The sequence below is a fragment of the Plectropomus leopardus genome, chromosome 14 (assembly GCF_008729295.1).
Source record: "Plectropomus leopardus isolate mb chromosome 14, YSFRI_Pleo_2.0, whole genome shotgun sequence".
NCBI lineage: Eukaryota > Metazoa > Chordata > Actinopteri > Perciformes > Serranidae > Plectropomus > Plectropomus leopardus.
In genome coordinates, this window is record NC_056476.1 from 2,391,553 (window position 1) to 2,416,070 (window position 24,518).

At 40.5% G+C, this 24,518-nt stretch overlaps 1 protein-coding gene across 1 annotated transcript in view; it reads right to left on the reverse strand.

Annotated features, from left to right (window-relative positions):
* Positions 1 to 24,518, reverse strand: part of atrn (attractin) — a 186,895-nt gene that overhangs the window by 67,181 nt on the left and 95,196 nt on the right. Inside the window, exon 21 of the mRNA XM_042500720.1 lies at positions 22,393 to 22,454. Coding sequence (XP_042356654.1) covers positions 22,393 to 22,454 — 62 coding nt within the window. The remainder of the gene's footprint in view (positions 1 to 22,392; positions 22,455 to 24,518) is intronic.

Below are 24,518 nucleotides of genomic sequence, written 5' to 3' on the forward strand. Positions count from 1 at the left end.
GTGAGCTCAAGTCAGAACAATGGACAAAGAAAGAAGCAGATAGAATATGGATGTAACTGTATATTGATGAGAGCACAAAACAGACTCTCAGTAAAACTCGGTCTACAAACCGACATTTATGAGCGCACAGGCACCGATTTACAAACGTCAGATTCAGATTCGAGCAACCAGTCCTGATAATGCATGTGTTCGTTTCTGAGTCTCTCAATTTCAAAGTGAAAGAGACTAAAAATTTTGGACCCCTAAGGTGCAACTACAGCCATTACTATTGGGACTTCATGGTCATGTCTTAATTTTAAGTTTTGTTTTTTTTTTTTTTGTAATTGCAAGACAAAAGACAAAACACTTACAAAAGTACTAAACACAAATACACACACTAATAACAGTGAAACAGTTAAAAACATTTCCACATGTGTTGAGGACGCTGATTTGACGTTGGGGTATGCAGAGTGTGTGTGTGTGTGTGTGTGAGCATGTGCCTATATTGTAATCCAGTCATTCTAGAGAAAGAAAAAGGGAAAAATGGAAAAAAAAAAAAATTATTTAAATAATGAATACATAAATTAAAATCAATGTAATTAAAATTAGCTTTTAAATAAACTGAATCTCTGGGGGGACTGTTGACCATATGATTATTTACAGCAACATGCCATTTACATATTGTATGCCAGTATGCCATTAGCCTCCAGTTTCAATTATTGTGGCATTTGGATCTGCACGACAGATTGATAATAACTTCATCTGTAAAGCACTTTCTAAGCCAAACGCACAAAGTGCTTTCCAAGGCGAAGAAAATACAAAACAAGAGCAATATTAATAAACATATATATATATATGTATATATATATATATATACACACACAGGCACATAAATACAAACCACCACTCTTTCTAATAAACTCATTGTATGTAGTACATAGCACACACCACTGGGCTGGGCGATAAGGCTTTAAAATAGGCTTTATCGCGACACACAATGTGTATCTTGATATTTTTAAATATCCTTTAAACTAATGTTAACTACTAAAATACAAAATTATTGAATGAACTGTAAAGTTAAATAAAGCAGCTATTGTCCGATGATAATGTTGAATACACTACTGTTATAATGAATTTTAACAAAATGCGGTTATAGGGAAGTTAAATAAAGTATTTTTACAATGAAATTGTAAAAAGTATTGCTATAATTAAATAAATCAAGTTCCACTGCGAGCGAACAACCATGAAGTTAGACTGTTAACGCAGTGCTGTTAAACCTGATGATTTATTCACTATAAGATGCAAACAAACTAAAAGCTTTGCAGTTCAGAGCTCTGCAAAAGCCCTGCTTTGTGTGTGTGTCTGTGAGAGGCAGAGAGCCGAGAGGTAAAGCGGGGGAGCAAGAGAACCCAAATGCCACTTGCTTATGAAAATGATGTTACACCTTAAACATTTTATATGTTGCACATGGAACAAGCCCCGATATATTGAGTATATTTTATCACCCACCCCTAGTCCCGGCTTTTATGTTGAAACTAGAACAAAATGAACAATTATGATCACAATTCTCCTCCTTTGCCATAGACTGTATATAAAGATTGACGACATGACAGCTCCCCAAAAGTGTAACTTTTCAGTCTGGATCGCCCCCTGGTGTCTGTCTGCAGTATAGGTCATAAAGCTCGCCCCTCCAATGTTAGTGAATGGGACATGGGCCAAACTAACAACTTAAATAACACGCCAAAAAATGTTTTTCCTGAAAGATTGTTTCTGTCACTGGAGGTAGTTCTCATCACCCTGATGTTTGTTCTAGTGATCGTTTTAACAAGTTTGGTTTTAATCAGTTATTAAATTATACAAAAAGGGGGAAGCTCTGACAGCCAATCCATGCGCTCGCATTCAGTGGAGCTGTTTGGTTGGACAGGTGTTTTAGTGGGAATTCGCTCACCGTGGATGGCAACACCTGTATCTTGGATACTTTAACCTCACTTAAGCATAGCAGGGATAAGTGGGGTTGGGTCGTCCATTTATATATACAGTCTATGTCCTTCGCAGACAAATCTAACTCCGCTCTTACAAATATCTGCCCATGTGCAGACTGACATAAAAGCAAATTTGTTTTAAGCTCTCTCAATTCTCAATATTCTCCCAGAGACGGAGCCCAAAAGACAAAGAGCAAAAGAGAAACATACAGACGCAGAGAGATGGACACAAACACAAAGAGAAGAAGACACAGATGGAAACAGACAGAACTGCGCGCTTCATTTGATCTCAACCTCCACAAGGGAAGCTGGCCAAGTTAGTCAGGCTTCAGTTCCCACCTCCCACCCCTCCCCCACCGCCGCTCCATCACACCGAGAGCTCCAACTCTCACTGGGAATAGAAACCAGCTTCCACCCGCAGATGCTCCTTCACCAGAAACCAACCATCGCACCTCGCCTTGTTTGAAGCGCCGTTGTCACATCAGCTGAAAGTGATACATCTCTGGAGTTTCAGAGTCACTATAAGAGCATCGCGTCTACTCTGCAGAGTCGCTGAGAACAGATGGTAAAAAGCAGAGGAGTCACCGAGGTTGAAGAAAGTGTGTGGTCTGATGCATATGTAAATTCAGGTTTAACATCAATTAAAAAACAAGTGTTACCTAACTCCTAATTTAAGAAGACGGCCACACAGTCTATCTGGATCGATTTTTTCTTTGAGTCTTGGAAACCTTTACCATCACTTTTCTTTTGCTGTTTTCAGACACCTTTCACAAGTATTTAAACTTTTAAACACTGGGAATGTTGGTGTGATTTCTTTCAAAAACACAGAAAAAAAGGCAACAAGCAATTAATAATTAAAAATGTAATAAATGTTTCACAAATTGCAAGAAATTAGTAGATTACCAAAGTGTTTTTAAAAAGCTAAGGGAAAAAGTATAGGGGAAAAACTAGGGAAAATTATAATTATCATAATTACAAATTTAAAATAATTAGTTATAAATTACTGAAATTAGTATAAATTATTATAGTTTTTAATCAGTTTTCCAGGTCATTTCCTTTTTTAATCTAATTTTCTTTCTTTCTTTTTTAAATTATTTGTTAGGAAATTTTCTTTTTAAAAATTTTTAAAAATTAATTTCTTGCAAATTTTTCAGTCATTTATTCTTTCATTGCTCATTGCCTTCTTCCCATGTTTTTGAAAGAAGTTAAGCCAATTTGCTCAGGTTTCAAAAGGTTAATGGAAAGCATGTTTCCTCATAACCTGTGAAAATAATAAGCTGAATGTTTCCTGTGGAGTTTTCACTGTAAACAATGTTTGGTTTGTATTTTTTCACCTCGTCATATTGTGCATGTCCTCAAGGCCTAACAAACGTGCTGAGTGCTTTTCTTACCCGGTTAAAGCTTTTGCAAAGCTTCTCACTGAATGTACTGAGACCTGCAGTGTTTAATTTGGCTGGTGGTCTTTTTTTCTGCTGCACATTTCACTGCCACACCGGTGCCACCAAATACTACTCCCTCTGCAAATATGTTATGCATGTATTTATGTAATGATCTATTTATCTGCTTTATGGTGACTCCAAAACGACAAAAAAATCTACAGAGTATCTTTGAAAACATCCAGTTCTAATAGTTTTCATGCTATTAATTTAAAAGCAAGAAATACTGTGTTACGGAACAAAAAGTCCTGAAAACAAATTGCTCAAAATCAAATAATGATGATCATTTGGTAGAATTACGTTTTATGTCAGCCATTTATTTAGCTGCAATTTTTAGCGAAAAAACAGGTTCATGCAGTCTTTCTGTTTTCACAGTTTGGTACAGCACAATTTGGCTATGTACAGCATGTGTTAACCCCTTGAAACCTGGAGAAATTGACTTGATTTGATTTGACTTGATTGAAGATGGATACGAGCAACAAAAGAAGAAATTACCCTGAGGTTAGCAATAACTTTTTAAAAAGAACTGGAAAATTAATAAAAAGGAAACTTAAAAAAACAAAAAATACCTGGGAAAACTACATGAAAAATTATAATAATTTTGTCAAATAATTTTAAATACATAGTTATATAAATATGTGGAGTTTTTTTCTAGATATTCTTCTCTAAGGTTTTTGGAATTATTGTCTAAATCCACAATTTTTTTTGCAAATATTGTAACGTGTACTAACATGCCTTTTTTCCATGTTTTTGAAAGAAATCGCACAAATTTGCTCATGGTTCAATAGTTTGAAAACTTGTAAAAGACATCTGAAAGCAGCCAAGAATAACTATGTCACTTCAGTTTCAAAGCGTTAAACCGTGTTATACCTTGAAACCGGTATACCGCTGCAACCCGACACATTTGTACATGAATTGGCGATTCCTAACATTCACTTAAAACCAGTGAATGACAAAAGAAGAAATGACCCCAAAATTAGTAATAATTTAGTAAAAAGTACAAGAATATGAATGGAAAACTGAATTTAAAAAAAGAAAAAAGAAAGCAAAAAAACACAAAAAAACCCAGCCATGACCTGGAAAAAGGGCTTAAAAATTAAAAATTACAATAATTTTGCAAAATAATTTTAAATATGTCATTAAATTAATATGCGCACTTATCTGCACACATTTACATGAGTTAGAGATTCCTTGCATTAACTTAAACAACTTCCCTATCAGTTCAGTGCTCAACAATAGAAACATAGGTCAAGAGAATGAACATGTAAAATAAGCAGGAAAATATCAAAAATGTCATGTGTGGCATGCAAACCTCTCCTGACTAAATCAAGTACAAAAACATGATGGAAGCAGTGTGTGTGAGTGTGGGAGGAGAGCCAGAGAGAGTGTATTATAACCAGGAGCTGCTGAGGCCAGAGAGGTGAGCTCTGACGTGTCATTGGCTAACCTGACAGCGAGACAACAGCCACAGGGCAAACACCAACACACCGGCTCTGTTGTCTACGGCCTGCTGAATACTAATCCCGCAGCCCGCCCGCCCGCCAGCCGCTGGCTTCCACTCCGGGAGCGGGAAATTAAACCCGCTCGGCAGCCAAACGCCATTTCGTTTTCAGCACAGCTGATAAGTTTGTCTGCTGAACCTCACGCTAACCAGCAGCCGCTCCGAGGTCCCGTTCTGCCCCTGCACTTGTCACCACTAAACCCTGCAGCGCTATGGGTGGTGGGACACTTCCAGGCAGCGTTACCCACCTGAAAAAGAAGCAGGGCTGCACGTCGCAGAATACAAATTTCCGTATAATCTCGGCTTTGTATAGTTTGTTTACTCGCTGCGAGCACAATGGGAGCTGGGAAAGTGGCTGGATCCACTTTATTTTTGATGGTGGGGTGAAAAATGAGATAGTGCCTGTTCTCTCAGGTAACATGAAGCATGTTGCTGCAGTGTGGTGTGCAAAGATTGCCGAAATGATTTTTTTTTTTTACACAGCCTTGTTCGATGCCCCCAGTGCCAGATCATGGGTGTTAATTAGCTACAGATAATTAAATTCAGCACGGACAGGTATCGTCTCACCTTTTGAACGTAACGGAGACGGCAGACTGCAGCTAATTAAAACTGCAGGTTTGTAAATTGTGCTTTTTGTAAGTTCAATAAAGAGCATTTAATTATTGTACATTTTATTTTGTATATTTGGAGCTGCAGCGCATGTGCTCATATTTACCTGTGGGGCTGGGCGATGAGAGAAAATCAAATATTACAATGTTTTTGACAAAATACACAGATATTAAAACAATACTGTAGGACTGACTATTGGTGCCTTAACAAAATTAATGTGGATATAATGATTAAGTGGCTGATAACAGAACAGCTGAATGATGATTATCTCTTTATTTATTTATTTTTTAACCATGCTGTGTTATAATAGACACCGCTTTCATGGTCAATGTGATCCTATCTCCAAATCCTTTTTTCCCTCTCTTTTCTTTGTACTAAATTTTGTTACATGCTATTTTTTTTCTTGTTAATTTATTTTTTAGGCTTTTGTAATGTTTTTGTGCCATCGATGTGTTTGTATATTTTGGAAAATAAAATGAAATACTCAAAAAAGAGCAAGAGGACAGCGAGAATAGTCTGATAAGTTTAGAAAATGACATCGCTTCACTGTAATGCAGCCTTAAAAAGCAGTCTCTTTCACCAAGGAAACAGTCCTTTCTAATTTAATTTCATCTTGCTTTCTTAATTTATTACAACTAAACTATTATCACAGTTTTTTTAATTCAATTTTAATTACATCTTGTTTTATTATAATCATTATTATTATTATTTTCTTTTTTCCTTTCTTTCTTTTTTTTAATTACTTTTTTGTTTTTGTTTTGTGTGGACCCCGGGAAGAAAAGAGACTTCCCTGGGGTCCGTTTCACAAAGCAGGTTCAACAAACTCTGAGTGTAACCCTGAACTCTGAGTTGATCTACTCTGAGATAGGAAACTCTGAGTTTCCGGTTCCAGAAGAGCTGATTTGAGTTGGTTTAATCAACTCGGAGTAGTTTCACCTGGAGTTAAGTGCGTGCACCACAACTATAAAAAGCCAGCATCAATGGAGCCCCGATTCGACGAGTCACCATGGCAACGGGGAAGCGGAGGGCTGCGCTCTTCACCCCACTCGAATTGGAAATTTTAATGCGCTCATATGCGGAGTTTGAACATGTTTTTAGAAAGAAGTGCAACACCGCTGCAGCTGCAAAAGCGAGGGAGACGGCGTGGGAGAACATTGCTGCCCGGGTCAATGCGTAAGTTTAAATGTAGTCCTTTCCAATCACAATACTATTACAGGGGAAAACTGTTTGAATGGTAGCGTATTAATTTATTTCATTTTATTTCATTTAGGTGCAATGGGGATGGGGATGTGTGTGCCATCTATGCAGCCAATCACACTGGGAAATCCTAAAAGAAATTAAAATTACTAATCCCAGTCTGAGGTTGCAGCACAATGTCATTAACGGAATATGATTCAAAATTAATTTAACAGATCTCTACATCATTCACCTGCAGTCCTGTGGAACTCCTCCTTGATGGCTCTGACAGGTTTATGTCCACGGAAAACGACAACGATGTGTAAAAGTCATTTCAGGGCCAGGCACACTTTTCTGACCGCCCTGCATACAGTTGCCTTGCTTAAATGCTCTGCATCTCCAACATTATACAAGAAACTGCCATTTGCAAAGAACCGCAGCGCAACACACAATATCTGATGGGATGTGAGAGCGTGACTGCGGTTGGTAATGCTGCAAATGTAAGGACGGATTAGGTTGTGTATGTATAATATGGACTGTGATGTGAAACGGTACCGCTCAAAAAGATAACTGTCCGGAAATGCGAGAACATCTATCCGCGATCTGAAAACAATCTCCCGACGAATATTTAGGCCTAATTCTCTGCGCAGTAATGCTGCTCCTTCATCCACTGGATCATTGATGAAAGGGCATGCCATTTTGACAGACGGCAGAACTATACTCCGACACTCGCCTATGAATGAATGAGGAAATCAAATAGCGTATGTGGCTGAAAGAGGGCGGAGACTGAGAGAAACTCGAGGTTCATTGAGAAAAACCTGGTCCCGACCAGGTTAGGTTCATAGAGTCTGTTACTATGGTAACTGACCGAGCGCTTAAGTTACCCCTCTCTGTGAAACAGGCTAGAGTTACACTTCTTTCTCTGGTTTGAGTTACCTCCCTTTTTGAAACGGAAAACTCAGAGTTTCCCTCATTTCAGGGTTAACAGACTCAGAGTTTTCGCTAAACCTGCTTTGTGAAACGGACCTCTGGAGGCATTTCCAATGTAAACAAATAAAACATAAAACATAAAATTGTGTAAAAAATTAAAAATCAAAAAATTAAAAATTGAATAAACAAAGAGTAGAATCTGTTTAAAAACGGCAAAAATGCCTCATACCAGAAGAAATGTGATGCAGCAGAGCATCCTCGTGGGTATTTTCACTTCTCACATCAAAACAAATCAATCACATCAACGCATCCTGTTATGAAAACAATGCAGCTGATTTATCCAGTGCAGCCGAGGTTTCCAAACCCTCCATAACCAACCGCATTATCGAGTAAAATGTTGTGTCTGCTTTTTCTTCCATGTATTGGGCCATAAAATCACATTATGATATAATATCGATATATTACGCAGCCCTATTTACCTGCAGGAAGCTATTCGAGACTGACAACTTGGTAAATGTGACCTTGTTTGGAGCAAACTGCCTGTCTGAGATCTAATCTGTGGAAAGAAGAAGCTGCGGTGACAAAAACTGAGAGATCAAAACAAAAGCTGCAGCGAAAAAGGCGACCAAAGCAGCCGAGGGAATATGAGGATTTAAGAAATTGATTGGTGAATAAAGGAGCAGATTCCTTCTAAAAGCGTAAGCAAGCCGAGCCGGCGCACCTTCATCCTGAACAGGTAAAAGAGATCAGAGCAAAAACAATGAGGTGAAAAAAATCAAAAAAATAAAGAGCTTTTCCACAAGTCATGTTATATTTCCCACAATCCTGCAACGGGGCCCGCAGCATGAGGAGTCCAAAGACGTCTTTTTAGCTGCTTTCTGCAAGAATTTGCTTTTTTTTTTTTTAAATCGAGCTTGCCAAAACTGATTTCCACAGCAGGAGCTCCGCAGCCTTTAAAATACACGTATGAGACGTGGAGGGGGGGTGTGGACACGAGGTGGGAAGAAAAGACCTGGCCTCCCTCATGGGACTCCCCAGGAGGGCGTTACAGCCCAGTTCACGTTCCCTTTGCTCTCCTCCCTACTCATTACAGGTGAGTAAGAGGAGGAGAAAGAGCGGAGAGTGGAGTCGAACCTACTGATCTGACTCATTTATTATTAAACGGACGCAGAGCGGCTGTCAGCTCCTCCCGGACCTATCGGAGGGGGGGCGGGCTTAACCACCAGGCGCTCCTTGCACTCTCTCTATCTGCTCCATCTTTCACTTGTATCTCTCTGCAGCTCGGCGCTGATGACCTGACAATGAGGTCAGATACAAAGAGAGAGTGTTAAAGAATGCAAGAGGAGAGGAGGAGAAGCAGAAATACCAGCATGCAGCAGTACACCTGAGCGAAATACCAGCATGCAGCAGTGCACCTGAGCGCACCGGTCAAGCTGCACTCACAATAACAACACGGACATTTCATACACTTTGATGTAAAGTGTCAGAGCTTCATTATTATATCCTATTAGACATTTGTGCAAAATTTAAGCATACGTTTTCTTGAGTTTTGGCCCAAAACATGGTTTATGAGTTCACCATGACCTTGACCTCTGACCAGCAGATTCTAATTATTGAGTCCGAGTGGATATTGGTGCCAAATGTGACAAAACTCCCTCAAGGTGTTTTTGTTCGCCAGATATTGCATTTACAACAATGAGGCTGATGCAAGGTCCTGTTGACCTTGACCTTCAAACATCAGAAACTAATCAGTTCATCCTTGAGTCCAAGTGAACATTTGTTTCAAATCTAAAGAATTCCTCTAAAGGTGTTTTTGTGATGTCACATTCATGAAAACAAGACAAATGCACAGTCACCATGACTTTGATGGTATGAGTTCTTGAGTTATGGCAAAAAACATGTTTTATGAGGTCACCATGACCTTGGTCTTCGACCTTCAACCACCAGATTTTTATCAGTACATTCTTGAGCCCAAGTAGACATTTGTGCAGAATTTGAGAAAACTCTCTAAAGCCCATTTTCAGCTGTTTTGTTCACAAAAATAAGACAGATGCAAGGTTGCAGTGACCCTGACCATTAAAGATCAACCACTAATCAGTTCATCCTTGAGTCCAAGTGAACGTTTATGTCCAATTTGAAAAAAATCCCCTTTAAGATGTTCTTGAGATATCGCTTTCACAAGAATGAGAGAAATGGAAAGTCACCATGACCTTTACTCTTGACCACCAAAAACATCTTATCTCCTCCAGTCCATTCAAACATTTGTGCCAAATATGGTGTTTAAGGTGTTTTTGAGATATCACTATTAAAAGTATGAGACGGACGAGGTTACCATGACCTCAACATTTGACCTGTGACCACTGAAATCTAATCAGCTCATCCTGGAGTCCAAGAGAACATTTGCACCAAATTTGAAGAAATTCCCTCAAGGTGCTCATGATAACATGTTTACAAGTATGAGACAGATTTTAAGGTCAAAGTGACTTTGACCTTTGACCTGTGACTATCAAAATCTTATCAGTTCATCCATGAAAAAAGAAAGAAAGAACAACCCTTTATGTGCTCTTTAAATATTTGGTTCACAAGAATGAGACAAACAAGGTCACAGGGACTTTGACCCTTGATCTATGAGCACCGAAATCTATTCATTTTATCCTTAACACAAAGTGGACGTTTGTATTAAATTTAAAGAAATTCCCTCACAGTGTTTTTGAGATTTCAACTCCACAAGAATGGGCCAGACATATGTACAGATGAACAACACAAAAAACACACTGCCGCCGGCACTGGGGCATAAAAAAGGAGATGGAGCAAGAGGTGGGGAGAAGAAAAAGAGGCAGCGGGAAAGAGGGAAAAAAAAGATAAGGTTGGAAATGTGGAAGGAATATGAAAGACAGTGTGGAAGAAGAAAAAAAGAAGAAGACACACCGAGGCAGGGAGGTAAATGGACCGGCGGTGCTGCAGCAGCAAAGGTTCAGATAAAGAAGGAGGGAGTAAGAGGAGGCGCAGCTTCACAGAGAGACTAGAAAGCTTGGAGGAGGAGGAGGAGGAGAAGGCCGGGACTCTGGCACAGCACCTGCAGCAACCCCTGCTGAGTGCCCGGGGAGGCCCCTTAGGACAGCGAGACAGGGTTTGAATGTGAGCTGAGCGTGTCTCTGTCTTCCTCAGGTGTCTCGGGGCGGAGAGGGAGAGACAGAGTCGGCTGTCAGTCAACACAACAAGGAGCAGGCTGAGGGCAAACGCCACGCTGAGTGTGGATGAGTGTGTGTTTGGATGATATCATGCACAAACTGTGCGGATGTACACGTGAAAGCGCGGCGGGGTTTCCGTACAAATATTTATTTTTACATTTTAACTGTATGAAAAGAGAGAAAAGTAGGTGAAGGAAGTAAGAGCTGCGACTTGAAACCTCTATGGTGGGTTTCATATCTAAACTGTCAAAAATAGAAGGTAAAAAGTTCCAAAAACAGGTTCTACAGCCTGGAGTGACACGCTTTGTCTAGGAACAAAACAGTTACCGCTTTAACAATAAACTGCAGTGTAAGACCGGACAGTTAATAAACCCTCAAGAGGTGGATTTCCAGGTGATTTTTAAAAAAAAAGCCATATTTCACAAAACTGCAATAAAAACCCTTTTTTGGCTTTTTTTGATGCTATGGCTATGTGCTCGTAACTGGTTCCCTCAGGCAGATGCAGCAGCCGCCACAAGAGGTGTTATTGCATTGCATAAAATTAGCAAAAAATGCAATGTAAATTTAAATATGCAATTATTAAATATAATTATTCCTAGCTTTTTTCTCTAGATATTTTCCCTAGACTTTTAAAAATAAATTTTTAAATCTAATTTCTTGCAATTTGTGGAACATTTTTGACTGATGAATAAATATATAAATAATTAAATAAATAATTAAACAAGGCATACAAGTCTAGGTAAAGTAATTAAAATTATAATATTTATGTAACATGGCATTAAATATGTACTTGTGATAATTATAAATATAATTTTCCCTTCCTTTTTTCTCTTCTCTTTTTCCTAGCTTTTTAAAAACCTAATTTTCTAAATCTACTAATTTCTTGCAATTTTTGGAACATTTCTCACTAAGTTGCTCATTGCCTTTTTCCCCATGTTTCTGAAAGAATAACCAATTAACTCAGTTTTCAAATGTCTGAATACCTGTGAAAAGCGTCTCAAAGCAGCACAAGAAAAGTGATGTGACTACAGATTTCAAAGGGTTAAAGGATTCTTAAAATGATTGACAGAGAATGGCACTTAATATAAACAACAACTCAAATTATGAGATGTGTTTCACACAACAAAAATGTGTCCGGTACAAATCAAATTTCTGTTTTTTGTTTTTTTTAAAAGTCTGTTTATACGAGTCAACATTTCAAAAAGTTTAAAAACATTCGCTTGACAGTTGGATGAAATCACAGCTCTGCTTTGCGTCTCCGTGCTGCAGAGTCGTCCACACTCTGTCCTGCTGTCAATCACCCATCAGCCGCCCTGTCACCGCTGCTGGTGACGCTAATGCAGCCTGACGTTTGTGTACAAACACAAACGTGTGCGAGAGGAAGCGGCGAGCCCACGAGCTCCGGGGGCGCGTATCAGGGTCGGGGTCAATGTCACTTTCTTTTCAGCAAATCATAGTGATGGGTCGCTTTCCCGAATTTGAAGACAGAAAAGCTCTCCGCTCGATAATGAAGCCGCTGAGAACAAATACCACAGGGAGATAATTGGGAATGATCTGTCGTTAGTAAAGTGGTTGCAATTTAAATTGACATTTTGGAATTGATTGTATTGAGCCGACCCCCAACACATGAACTCGTGCAGGCTGCAGTCCGAAGCTCTAAAGATGCAGCAGAGAGAGAAAAAGAGCCAGTCGCTGTGTATATATCTGTGCGTGTGTGTGTGTGTGTGTGTGTGTGTGAAGGGTAATCATACAGCTCAGAGGGCACACAGCACCACTGAGTGGCCAGCTGCCTTCTGTGTTTGAATTAAGAGTGTTTCTGAGTGTGTGTGTGTGTGTGTAAGTATGCACAAAAGACTGAGCGTGTGCACCGGAGAGAGTTTCTGTTCCAGTGTCTAAACCTGCAGATGTGTTTAAGAGGCTGAGTAGTGAGATGATGATCACAACAACAGAATTATTTATGTTCTGTTGCAGGCCACTTCAAGCTGCCAAAATATGCATGAGTGGCCACTACGTTACCCTCAGAGCCCGTGACCAACACACAGACCCAAAAATGTGTGCGTACGTGTGTATTTGGCAGCGGGTGGTCAAGCTTTTTATTTCTTTCTCAAAATGATAATGAATCCACATGTTTAATGTGTAAACGGGCGCTGCTGAATCCTCAAAAGCAAAATCAAAAGAAGTACGGCTCTCCAATCAACACCGCCAGATGGAAAAGTTGCAACTTCAGCAGAGGAAGGGCGTCTACCCAAAACATCCGCCCATTAATGAATAATTTAACTGGAGGGCTTCGTTTTAGACCAGTTCTTTGAGGACCAGTACCTGCATGACTCAGCTGCTATTAAGCAAACAAGTCATTTACATCACTTTTACGCTCCAAAAAGATGTCAGTTTGCAAATTCACTTTAACGCCACTAATTTTTTGGGCGCATGAAAATGGGTAAAGAAGTTCTGCTGTGAAGCCCGGTCAGACGGCTCTTTCAACACAGCCAAACTTATTTGCATCTACTGTCGATGTGAACTGAGTTACCACCGGAGTACTTCCAGTCTTACACACAGCTGATGCACAGAGCCCTGCTTCCCCTCGCCAAAGGCAGACCACGCTGGATAGTTTGCAGTGCACTTTATGCAGGTCCGCTGCAGCACACTGACCACTGATGGTGCAGCTACATGACTGCAGCGGCCGGGCGGCTCCCGTTCATGTATGTGCCCTGCGTCACTCACAGCCTCCAACCAGCCATCACAGCTTCTCTGCAGAGATATGCTCAACTTTCTCATTCAGTTTGTTTTTTTGAGCATGCAGTGCCTTTGAGGTTATTCTGGAGAATATTCTGGAGCTTGAGGCAATGATGATATACGTACATTTGTGTAAAGTAAGCATATTTGTCCACTCCCATTTTACTACTAAAAACTTGAAAAATAACCCTTTAAGTTACATTTAGAACAGAAAAAAAGATGTGCGAATTATAGTTAACTATGGACAGTCATGCAATTAATCACAATTAAATATTTTAATCAATTGACAGCCCTAATAAATCTATCTATCTATCTATATATATACACACACACACACACAAAATATATATATATATATATATATATATATATATATATATATATATATATATATGTATATGCCAAATTGGAAGAAATTCCATGACCCTCTTGAGCTATTGCATTTCTGAGAATAAGACAGATGAAGTTACAGTGGCCTTGACCTTGGACTTGATACCACCAAAATCTAATCGGTTCATCATTGACTCCAAGTGGATGTTTGTGCCAAATTCGAAGATATTCCCTCAAGGCGTTCCTGAGATATTGCGGTCAGGAGAATGGGACAGACCTGCCACGGCTGTCGCTGGCGGGGAGGCATGAAAAGTGGAGAGGACGGTGCAGAGATACATTTGTGTAACTGGGACATACTGAGCACAGAGCCAGTGGCAAATAGCAACAGTATGACTGCAGCGGCCTCAGCACAAAGGGTTAAAGGGCCCTGCTGGGGATGATGGGAGAAGGAGCAGAGGCTGAGCTGACACTGGGAGGTGGAGAGAGAAGGAGAGCGACGTACACGGTTACTGTGCTGACTCAAGAGACCTGAGAGTGACGACAATAATCACCTCTCGGCTCTAACGAGGTAAACGGTCGAGAACAAGGTCAGCGAGCGGAAAAACACCGCCGCCCGCTCCCTGCTGCTGCATGCTGATGGCGGCTGGGCGATTACGCTGGTACTCCACTTGTGATTAGGAATTGTGTTGGGTACTATTTGATGACAAAGCTCTGCTACTCAAAATAACAACAAAAGAAAGCAGTGAAGAAGTTGCCACCGGTTGACTCCGGAAGGGTCCAGCAGCGAAGCCTCAGCTGGAGACGGAAAACTCTTTGGTACATTTGAGTCCGCCTCTCAGAGGAGAGATTTTCAGTCTCCTTGATATCAGCGGGGTGATTCATTCACTTCATCGTATCCCAGCCGCCCACACACCCGCCCACCCAGACTTGGCCCAGGGCGGGCAGCCTGCTGGTACCCCCTCTTTTAATGCCTCTGCCCCGACAAAACGACGCCTCCCCTCTGTTCAAACAGCCGGCGAAGCAAAATAAATCACTAATCGTTTTAAACACACAGCCGTGCTAACACGCCGCAAAGTGGGGTGAATTAAGATTATTTGATGAGTTTTTAATAATTAATCTCAAAGGAGGATGACATTTCTCCAGAGTGCTTATGAGCTCGCCTGGTGCTGATTCACGTCTGCGGTCATTACTGCCCATTGTTCTGAGCGAACGTGTCATCCAGTGCAACTGTGTGCTCTCCGATGTGCTTTTACTTTTTGGACAACAATGAGCTCTGTGGCACAAAGGAATAAGATGTCAGGCTTTGGACACACAGAAACTATCTGTAGCAGAGATGCAAAATATTACCAACATGTCGTCTGTATCCGCAGCTGGTTGCAATCTGCAATCCTCGGAGCTTGATGCCATTAAATCCCCCTAAATCTCACACAATGGACTTTTAAACATCCTGAGGGGCTCTAGCGAGTTTTAAGGACTGTCCACACCAAAAACGAACAATAACTATCAATATATCATTTCAAAAATTGTTCTAATAGTCCGCCTCAAAACTACAGAGGAAAACCATTTCATCGGGATCAATTTCGGAGCGATTTAATGAGCAATAGAAACATCCGATCAAAATCCATCCGAATTTAGAAGGCGCCATGTAACACCTGCAAACGTAATAACAGCCCACAAACGTGATAAACCACAAACGTAATACAAATCTGCAGCTTTTAATGTAATTATCCCACAAACGTAATAGCAGTTGCCGACTGCAAACATCATACGAATTTACCTGCAAATTTCCAGAAAGACATCTATATGACGACCACTTTGTGTTGCTTGGCCTGCCTGTGTTTTAGTGCATACAAACATATTGTTAACCCGTAACTTTATCTTTTAACATTTGATTAAGGTCTGAATTATGACTCTTGTATTTTATCTCTGCTTCTGTCTGTTGTCATTGCTTGTTGCTGCTCTGCATGTTATGGTTAGATGTGTGTCTTTGCTTCATGATGTGTGCACAGCTGTCAGTGCTAAAATGGCTCGCGTTTTGTCTTGGAAGTTCCCGTTTGTTGTTGTTGTTGGTCTTTACGGTGTCCTGCTGTTGTTGGTATGTGGATTTTATTATTTTAAAGGCTTCAAAACATCTTGCAAAAGGACTGCAGGTAGAAAATGAGCCTGATGGCGAACACTGGCACATTCACAGAAATGTTGATAGATGAGCATTGTCTTAAATAAAATAGAAATGAAAATGCAGAGAGAATAATCCTAAATAATCCTGATAATCCTAAAGGTGAAATGTTTGATAAAACAAACTGTCTTATAAAGACGCTATAAGAGGAATGATTTTTGGGATGCAATCTAGCTCACCCCCAGAATCAGAGGCAGCAAGTTTTAGTTATTATTATTAACGAGGTTGTTTCTCTACGCAAAATACAACTGTAACAAGTCAAAAATATCCATTTTCCTAAACTGCCAACAGCTACATCAGAGTGGCACCACTGTTTGTAGAATATTATTGTTGGACCTTTATGTCTGTGCTGTGGCCTGTTGATTTCACTGGTTATGACGATATTTTTGTGAATTGCTGAAAAAAGCAAAATGAATCTCAGCTGTTTTCTGGTTTATATGCTCTTTCATTAATTTGTACCACAAAATTTACGCTCACTGCAGCCCTGATAAAGTGTTTTTTTTGAATATTCGGACTATATTAGGAGTCAGTGAGGGTGCTAAAGCCTCATATTTCAGATGAACAGCGAAAATGCATTTTGCATAGAAAAGGAGATTTGTAAAAGGACTGAACTCAAAGCGCTTTCACACCACATGTCACGTTCACCCATTCACACACACATTCACACACACATTCACACACACATTCACACACACATTCACACTCTGATGGCCGAGGCTACCATACATGATGCCACCTGCTACTCAGTGACCTTTCATACACACTCAACACTTTGACATGTTGACTGAGGAGTCGGGGATCGAACCGCTGACTGTCCGATTAGAGGACGACCCGCTCTACCTCTGAGCTACAGCCACTGAATGAGGCGGCTGTTTTACAGTTGCCATGGAGACGAGGGATGACTAAGTAACTCTTCAACATGCACACAGCACGTGAAAACAGAGTTAATCTTCTGTCTGAAGACTCAAGAGTGTTTTTCTTGAGACATTTTTGGGCGCACACTGCCAGCACCAGGGACTCTCTCCCCACTGAGACCAGCCGTGCAACTAAAAATATATCTAAGCACTCAGGTTGGATCTAAGTGCCCATCAGAGAGCACAAACGTTTTAATATTAGCTGTCAGCAGCACAGATATGCCGGGGACGTACAGTCTCAGGGGACGCAGAATTTTCTGGGACATCAGGCCTCGGCGATGACTATAAGAAGGTTAAGGCAAGTTTTTATAAGAAGTAAACACCGAAGCCGGTGAACGTGTGGTCAACGCTGCAGAGGAAGAATTGAGAAAATCTTTTGATGTATCCGTCAAAACGAAAAAGAAACTCCTGTAGGTCCCACAACAAAGAGCCGGGATCCCACAGCAGGTTAGAGGAGCTGAGTGTTGTCTCACAAACCTGACAGCTTTATCAATGCGCCCTGACCTCCTTCTTTTTCCAGGATTTGAAGTTACATCAAAACATTATGTCTCTCTTGTTTTGCCCACACTGCAGAACTCACCGCTGCACAGAAATACTTGGCTGAATAGGACATTAAATCCTCGTTTTTCCCTTTATTTTGGTAAATTATATATTAGAGCACATTTAATTCTCCAAGACACACTCACACAGATGTAACCTCTGTAAGTTAAGTCCCACTTTCACATGCACCTTTGTTGAACCGCTGCAGATCACGGCTTCATAAACAACATCAACTATTCAGAAAACATAAACAAACTTTCATTTTCCTTTTGAAGCAGCTCGGTAAACCAGCTGGGTGAGAGATGGTGCACAAAGTCCGACTTCAAAAATAGCCACAGCCGCAGTAATATTTCCGTGACAAATATGTCCCAGTGTGCAATCTAAAAAAATAAAATAAATAAATATATAATAAATAAAAAGTTGCATTTTTATGATAGCTCTTTTAGTTTCCTCCACCCGGCAGTTTGGACTTATGTAGCCAAGAAATATTTCATTCAGGTCACGATTACTTCAAAGGGTGCTCGCTTTAGCAGCAGCCAAGTTTTAAATTAAAAACATGACAGTTTGAGTGGAAAAAAGAGATACATTTTCATTGCATTTTCAAAAATATTTTAGAAATTTCACATTCTCAAGGGATTTTCCAGCCCTGGAAAAAAAACATTCAACTAAGAGGGAACATTCAATTAGTATAACATTCAGAAAAAAAAAGTTTTTCATAAATGCTCTGACTCTGAAAGGAAAAAAAAGATAAGGAAACATTAACGTAATTACATCTTTGAAATTTTGTTAAAAAATTATTGTAGTTTTTAAGCACTTTTTTCCAGGTCATTTCTTTCTCTTATTTTAACTTTGTTTTTCATTTTATCCCTTTTCTCTTTTTACATATTTTTCTCTCTGTTTTTAAGAAGCTATAGGGAAAAATGTCTAAGGAAAAAATAACAAAACTAAAGAAACAGTATCATAATTACATAATCAAAATTATATAGCACAATTATTATCATTTTTAAGCACTCTTTCCAGGTCATTTCCCTGTTTTTTTTTCACTAATTTCTTGCTAATTTTTGGGGCAGTTTCTTCTTTCTGCCTTCTTCCCATGTTTTTGAAAGAAATCAACACATTTCACTCAGGTTTTTAGGGGTTAAAAGCCATGATTCAGCATAAGGAGCTGAAGCTGAGGTGCAGCCGGACAGCTGGACGTGACTATGTGAGCGCTTTTTATTGTCGCCGACGTTTAATGCATCTACTTTGCGGCCGGCGGACCGTCGTGGGGGTATCGCTCTCTGCTGGTGCTGCAGATAACGGGATGGCACCACCTTCATCTGTCCCCGCGGGGAACGTTGCACCGAGAGAGAGAGAGAGGAAGTACCGAGAGCGAGATTAAGACACAGAGAAAAAGTCGGGAATGAAGAAGAGCAAACAATTTCCACGATAATTAGCATCCCTCTCCTCCCCCGCATCACAAACAATGCGGCGCCCAAAAGCAAACAGGGACAAGGCTGCGAGCTCGCTAACTTTAGGTCTACTCATGTGTGCTAAATCAGTGGCAGGCAGCACACACATCAAAAAAAAGACTGAGCTGTGGGATTAAGAGCAAGTCAGAGGGAGTGGTGGGAGGCTGGGAGGAAAGAAAACAGAGAGGGGAGGGAGGAGAAGATGGAACAAGGGAGACTGACAGAGGGAGGGAGGGAGGTGAGGGACAGAGGAGACGAAGTGGAGAGGAGGAAAACAGCAGAAAGGGGAGATGGAGAGCTGAAGATGAAAGGAGATTGAGAGCGCGAGAGGGAGGGAAAGAGAGGCGGAGGGAGGCGAGGGATTGAGGGATTGAGGGGGAGAATAAGGGAACGTAAAAAATGATGAGTGAAGGAGGGGCAGAAAGCAGAGATGACGGAGGAGAGGAGGACAAAACAGAGGAGATGTAAAGAGAAAAGAAAGAGAGGGGGTGATAAAGATGCAGGGGGGACAGAGATCGAGCGTTGTTGTGTTTATGGATCGCCGTGATGCCTGCTCGCCGCACACAGCAGGCGCAGGTTGCACGCTCCGGATGCTGACACGCAAACCTGCAAACGCTGACACGTGTGTATAAACATGCCAGCATCATGAGCGACTGCAGGCTCGGCATTTGTATGCGAGGTGGAGCCTTTACAGCTGAATAGCATCCAAAATAAAGCTCGGCGTGGAGGGGGATTTATTCAGACCGTGCTGAAACATACGGTTATTGAACATGAATGGGAGAAAAAATAAAAGAGGATCTTTCAAATCAGCACCATCAAATTTCTTGAGACTTGAGAAAGTCGGCAATTCTTTATTTCTTTTTTTTAACTTTTCCTTTTTACTAATTTTCAGGTGATTTTATCAAATTTTATTTTTTTTAATTTATTTATTTATTTATTTTTTTTAAACTAATTTTTAGGTAATTTTCTCTCTATTTCTAAAAAAGAGAAGGAAAAAATGTAAAGGGAAGGAAGAAAAAAGCTACGGAAACATCAGAAAAATTACGTACTTAAAATAATGTTATAAATTTAACCTTTAAACTCCAAGTAAATTAATGAGATTTCTTTCGAAAACATGACAAAAAGGTAATGAGTAAATTGGAAAGAAATGTTTCTCAAATTGCAAGAAATTATTGGAGTTAGAAAATTATTTGGAAAAAAAAAAAAACTACGGACAAATGTCTACGGATAAACTATACTTATGATTATAATTACAAATTTAAAATATGTTAAAGAATTTTAAAATATTTCCCAGGTTATTTCATTGTCTTATTTTAACTTTCTTGTTCTTTTTATCCCTTTTTTTTCCTTTTTACCAATTCTCAAGACATTTTCTCTCCGTTTCTAAAAACACATAGGGAAAAATGTATTGTATATATCATCATAATTAACATTTAAAATTATTTTTTAAAATTTCTATATTTCTAAGCACTTTTTTCCCTGTTTTTTGTTTCCATTAATTTTCAGGTATTTTTCTTGCACTTTAAATTAATAGGCTCGGCATCTATATGCAGAGGGAGCGAGGTGAGGTTTTTACAGCTGAATAGCATCCAAAATAAACCTCGGCGTGGAGGGGAGATTTGTTCAGTCGATGCTGAAACATACGGTTATTGAACATGACTTTTGAAAGAAAAAGAGAATCTTTCAAATCAGCACCATCAAATCTCTCCGCCCGTACATGCCGGCCGGATCAATAAAAGCAGTATGACTCGAGAAAGCCTGCAATTCTTTCAAGACGTTGCAGAGACGAGGAGACGAAAACGTCCTACATTTCTCCCCTGGGTCTTATGTATGCGCACAGAAAAACATACACACATGCATTCACACATGCATGGAAAACACTTGCACACCCAATTTTTGTTTCATTGTTGCAATCGATAACACATTACAGCAGCTGCTGAAGAAGAAGAAAAAGAAGAAGAAGAAGAAGAAGAAGAAGAAGAAGAAAAAAAGGATTCATCACAGCTCAACACATGCAGCCCGACCAGAAAAAACAAAAAAAACACCAGCGTGTCCATCATAACAAAGTAGCGTGTTGCTCTGACAGGAAACCCTGAATTCTCATTAAGATCCCAAGGTTTCTAAACATTTCAGCTACTGTATGTCAGCGTGAACCACAAGGACATGGGCGCAAAGCCAAAACAAACCAATCATTGCCCCATCTCGTTTTCATCATATGGACTCGTGGGTTTAGACATCTGACTCACTGCTGAATACACAGAATACTATGATATGATAAAAGCAACTCGACAGCTAAAAATCTCTTTTTATTATTTATTTTATTTTATCTATTTGCGCACATGTCCACAGAGACATGTTTAACCCCTAACATCCCAGATCAAGTTGTCGCACTGAATGGGCGGACCTCGTTCAGAGCCAACGGGACACAAGACTCTGATGCAAATTCAAAAAATGCACTGCAGGAACTGTATGATGCCATCAGCAGCAACATGCGCAGCAACCACGTAGAATCTTCATAATCGCTGCTGATTTTAATCAACTCATCCTTCAACTCCAAAGACGTAGCAGGATCAAGCACAAATTGTAGAATAATATATCTGCCTTGTACTTTGTAGACTAGAAAGTAACATCTAAAGTTGGCCATTCATCGACACCTATCTTTAGTGTAACTAATGACAACGCAAACTGCAGGCTCAAAGTCGGTGATAAACATTTCAAATGGAGTGATGCGACTGTTTTCTTGTTACTGTGGTGTTGCTAAAACTGAGCTCAGTAACCTATAAAGTCAATTTTATGCACAAAGGCCACATGTGAAGATCTTAAGATAGCAGCCTAATTTTGACCGGCTGTATTCTCGTTCAGCTGTCAGCTGTGAGTTGTCGTTAGACTGAAGACTGTAAATCGTGGTTGTATGGACACAGTGGCAGACCGACACAATTCAAATCAACCGGTTTAGCTTATTGTAACCACTCAGTAATGAGACGAGGCAGGATTAAAACGGTGAAATACTGACCCCTATTCGGTTGGTAATTACAATTAGGTCCTTTAAATGGGGAACAAATTTCCGAGAAATCCTGGAGCACACATTCACATTTCGGAGCCGTGTGATTTTTGCTACACCTCCCTGTTTACTTGGTTTATGACTGTGCTAGTGTAAATAAATAAATAAAACAGCAGGAGTTGCACGTGTGTGCATATGTGTGCATTCGCCCTCACGTGCCGACAGCTAAGCAGCTCCTATAAACCAGCGAGCTGCAGCGCTTCCTCACAGTAACGACCGGTGCACAGGCACAGCAGAGCAGCGCTGGTGATCCATCAGCGTGGTTCACACCACATCACGAACACACACAGAAACGTCGAAGGCGACTGCCGCCACTTTAACACATCTGTGGTGCGGAGTAAGTGAATTGACAGAAGGGAGAGGGGAGGGGGGGAGCTGCTCACCTGAAGAACGTGACAAAGAACTGCACCAGATCCATGAAGTTACTGTGCTGCGAGAAGGCGATCTGCAGAGAGAGAGGACAACAGACCGGGTCAGAGATTGTGCTTTAATAAGGGAGATTTTACAGCAGGGGGGTCAGCATTATACACTCATAAACATGCAGGCTTTGGACTGCAGTCGACCTTGTGGGTGTGACAAAAGGCGCACAAATGAGCGGGAGAGATAATGCAGTCACAGTGGCAGTCAGAGCATATGTATGTGTTGTATATTGTGGATAATATATGTAGATTTTTGACAATCTGTGACTTAACTCGCATATTTTAAAGTGTGCGGTGGTGCACAAATTAATGGACCGTCATGAAAACTTATTCAACATGAACGTGTCTGAATGTCATCATGTATAATAGTAAGTGCATGAATGTATGATTCATCCATGGTGGAGGTTTTATGTACTTTCAGAGGCCTCAGAGTCCTTCACTGTCTGTATGCGGGCATGTGAGGAGGCTCCAGGCTGTCTGAGGGTGAAGATGCTGCAAGATCAAGACCTTGTAGATTATTTATTATTTTATTTCATTTTATATTATTTAACCTTTACTTAGCCAGGTTGGTCCTACTGAGATTAAGAATCTCGTTTTCAAGGCATACCCGGCCGAGACAGTCAGCAGTGAAGACACAAAGGGAGACAAAATACTAATTCACACACTAAAATCTGCATTAAAAGAGAACTAGCTGTGAGTCAAAAGAGAGCTTTTCGGGAGTCAGTTGTACAAACCAGGCAGGCTAAAAACATCCACATCCTACGGACCCTGCTCTAAGTCTTATATTTTAGATTTAAAAACCTTTAACGACACCAGCTCCTTCAGTTTCAAGTCATTCTGCAACTAATTCCAGGCTGAGGATGCAGAAAACAAACGCCCTTTTCCCAATTTCTGTCCGAGCATTTGGGACCGACAGTATAAAGCGGTCCTGAGAACGCAATGAGTACTGTCCTAGATTCAACTAAAATGAATATCTGACACAGGTAAATGATTTACCTATGTGCTCTTTAGCAGATTAGCAGCTAAATTAAGTTGTATTGACTCTTTATTTTATTACTCGTCAAAATAAAGAGAGTACAGGTTTTTTCTACATTAATTTGGCGGTTTTGGAAGGATCCCAACAGATAAAGACACTGGGCGAGTAAAGAATAAAATATATCTATATCTTACCCAGTGTGCCTCTTGACAGGATCATAAAACAAGAGAAAACTGTACTAAAATGAATATTTGACATAAGTAAATGAATTAAATAAGTGCTGTTTAGCAGATTGTTTTGTAGTTTTTTGAGATATTTTTGGGGCTATTTTTGTCTTTATTTTTGATAGGACTGCTTAACCGTGAAATGGGAGAAAGAGGGCATGACATGCAGCAAAGAGCTGAGGCCAGAATCGAACCTGCGGCTGCTGCAGCGAGGACAAATCCTCTGCACATGTGACGCCCGCTCTACTACCCGAGCCTCCGGGCGCCCTGACACTAATTTACTGTGATTTAATTAAGGCGAATTAACTCTTTCTTTAATTATTCATCAGAGTGGCAACTGACAAGAGTACAAGTTTTTTCTGCCTCAATGATGGTGTAAAGATAAAGGATATCTAAGGGTTTTTTATCTTTACGGTGCTCACATCTCCTTACTCACAACCACTGGGAGGTTCCCAGTCTCTCTGCTTATCTGTGCTCCAGACTGCACGCCTGTCAGAGCAACAACACACCAGCAGACGGTCCTCTCAGCTGCCCACAGACTGCGTACAAAAAAAACGAAATTCCTGCACATGTGGGCAGAAACATCACGATGTAATCATCACAAGAGCAATTGTACTAACGATATCCTGTCTTAATCAAGGTTGCCAGGGGTAACACTGGCAGTGCCATACCACCTCCCCACCCTCCACACCTCCCTCCTCCGCCTCCTCCTCCTCTTTACTCTTACGCCTACAAACCCCCCCAAAAAATGCCACACAATGACTTCCTGCAGCAACACAACACTGCCTCTCTCTGGCCACATCGGGGTCCTGCACCTCCTCCTGCCTGCGGTACAATTCCCCTCACACCTTTCCTCCGAGGTGACACCCTGGACCAGAACTTATCAGCCC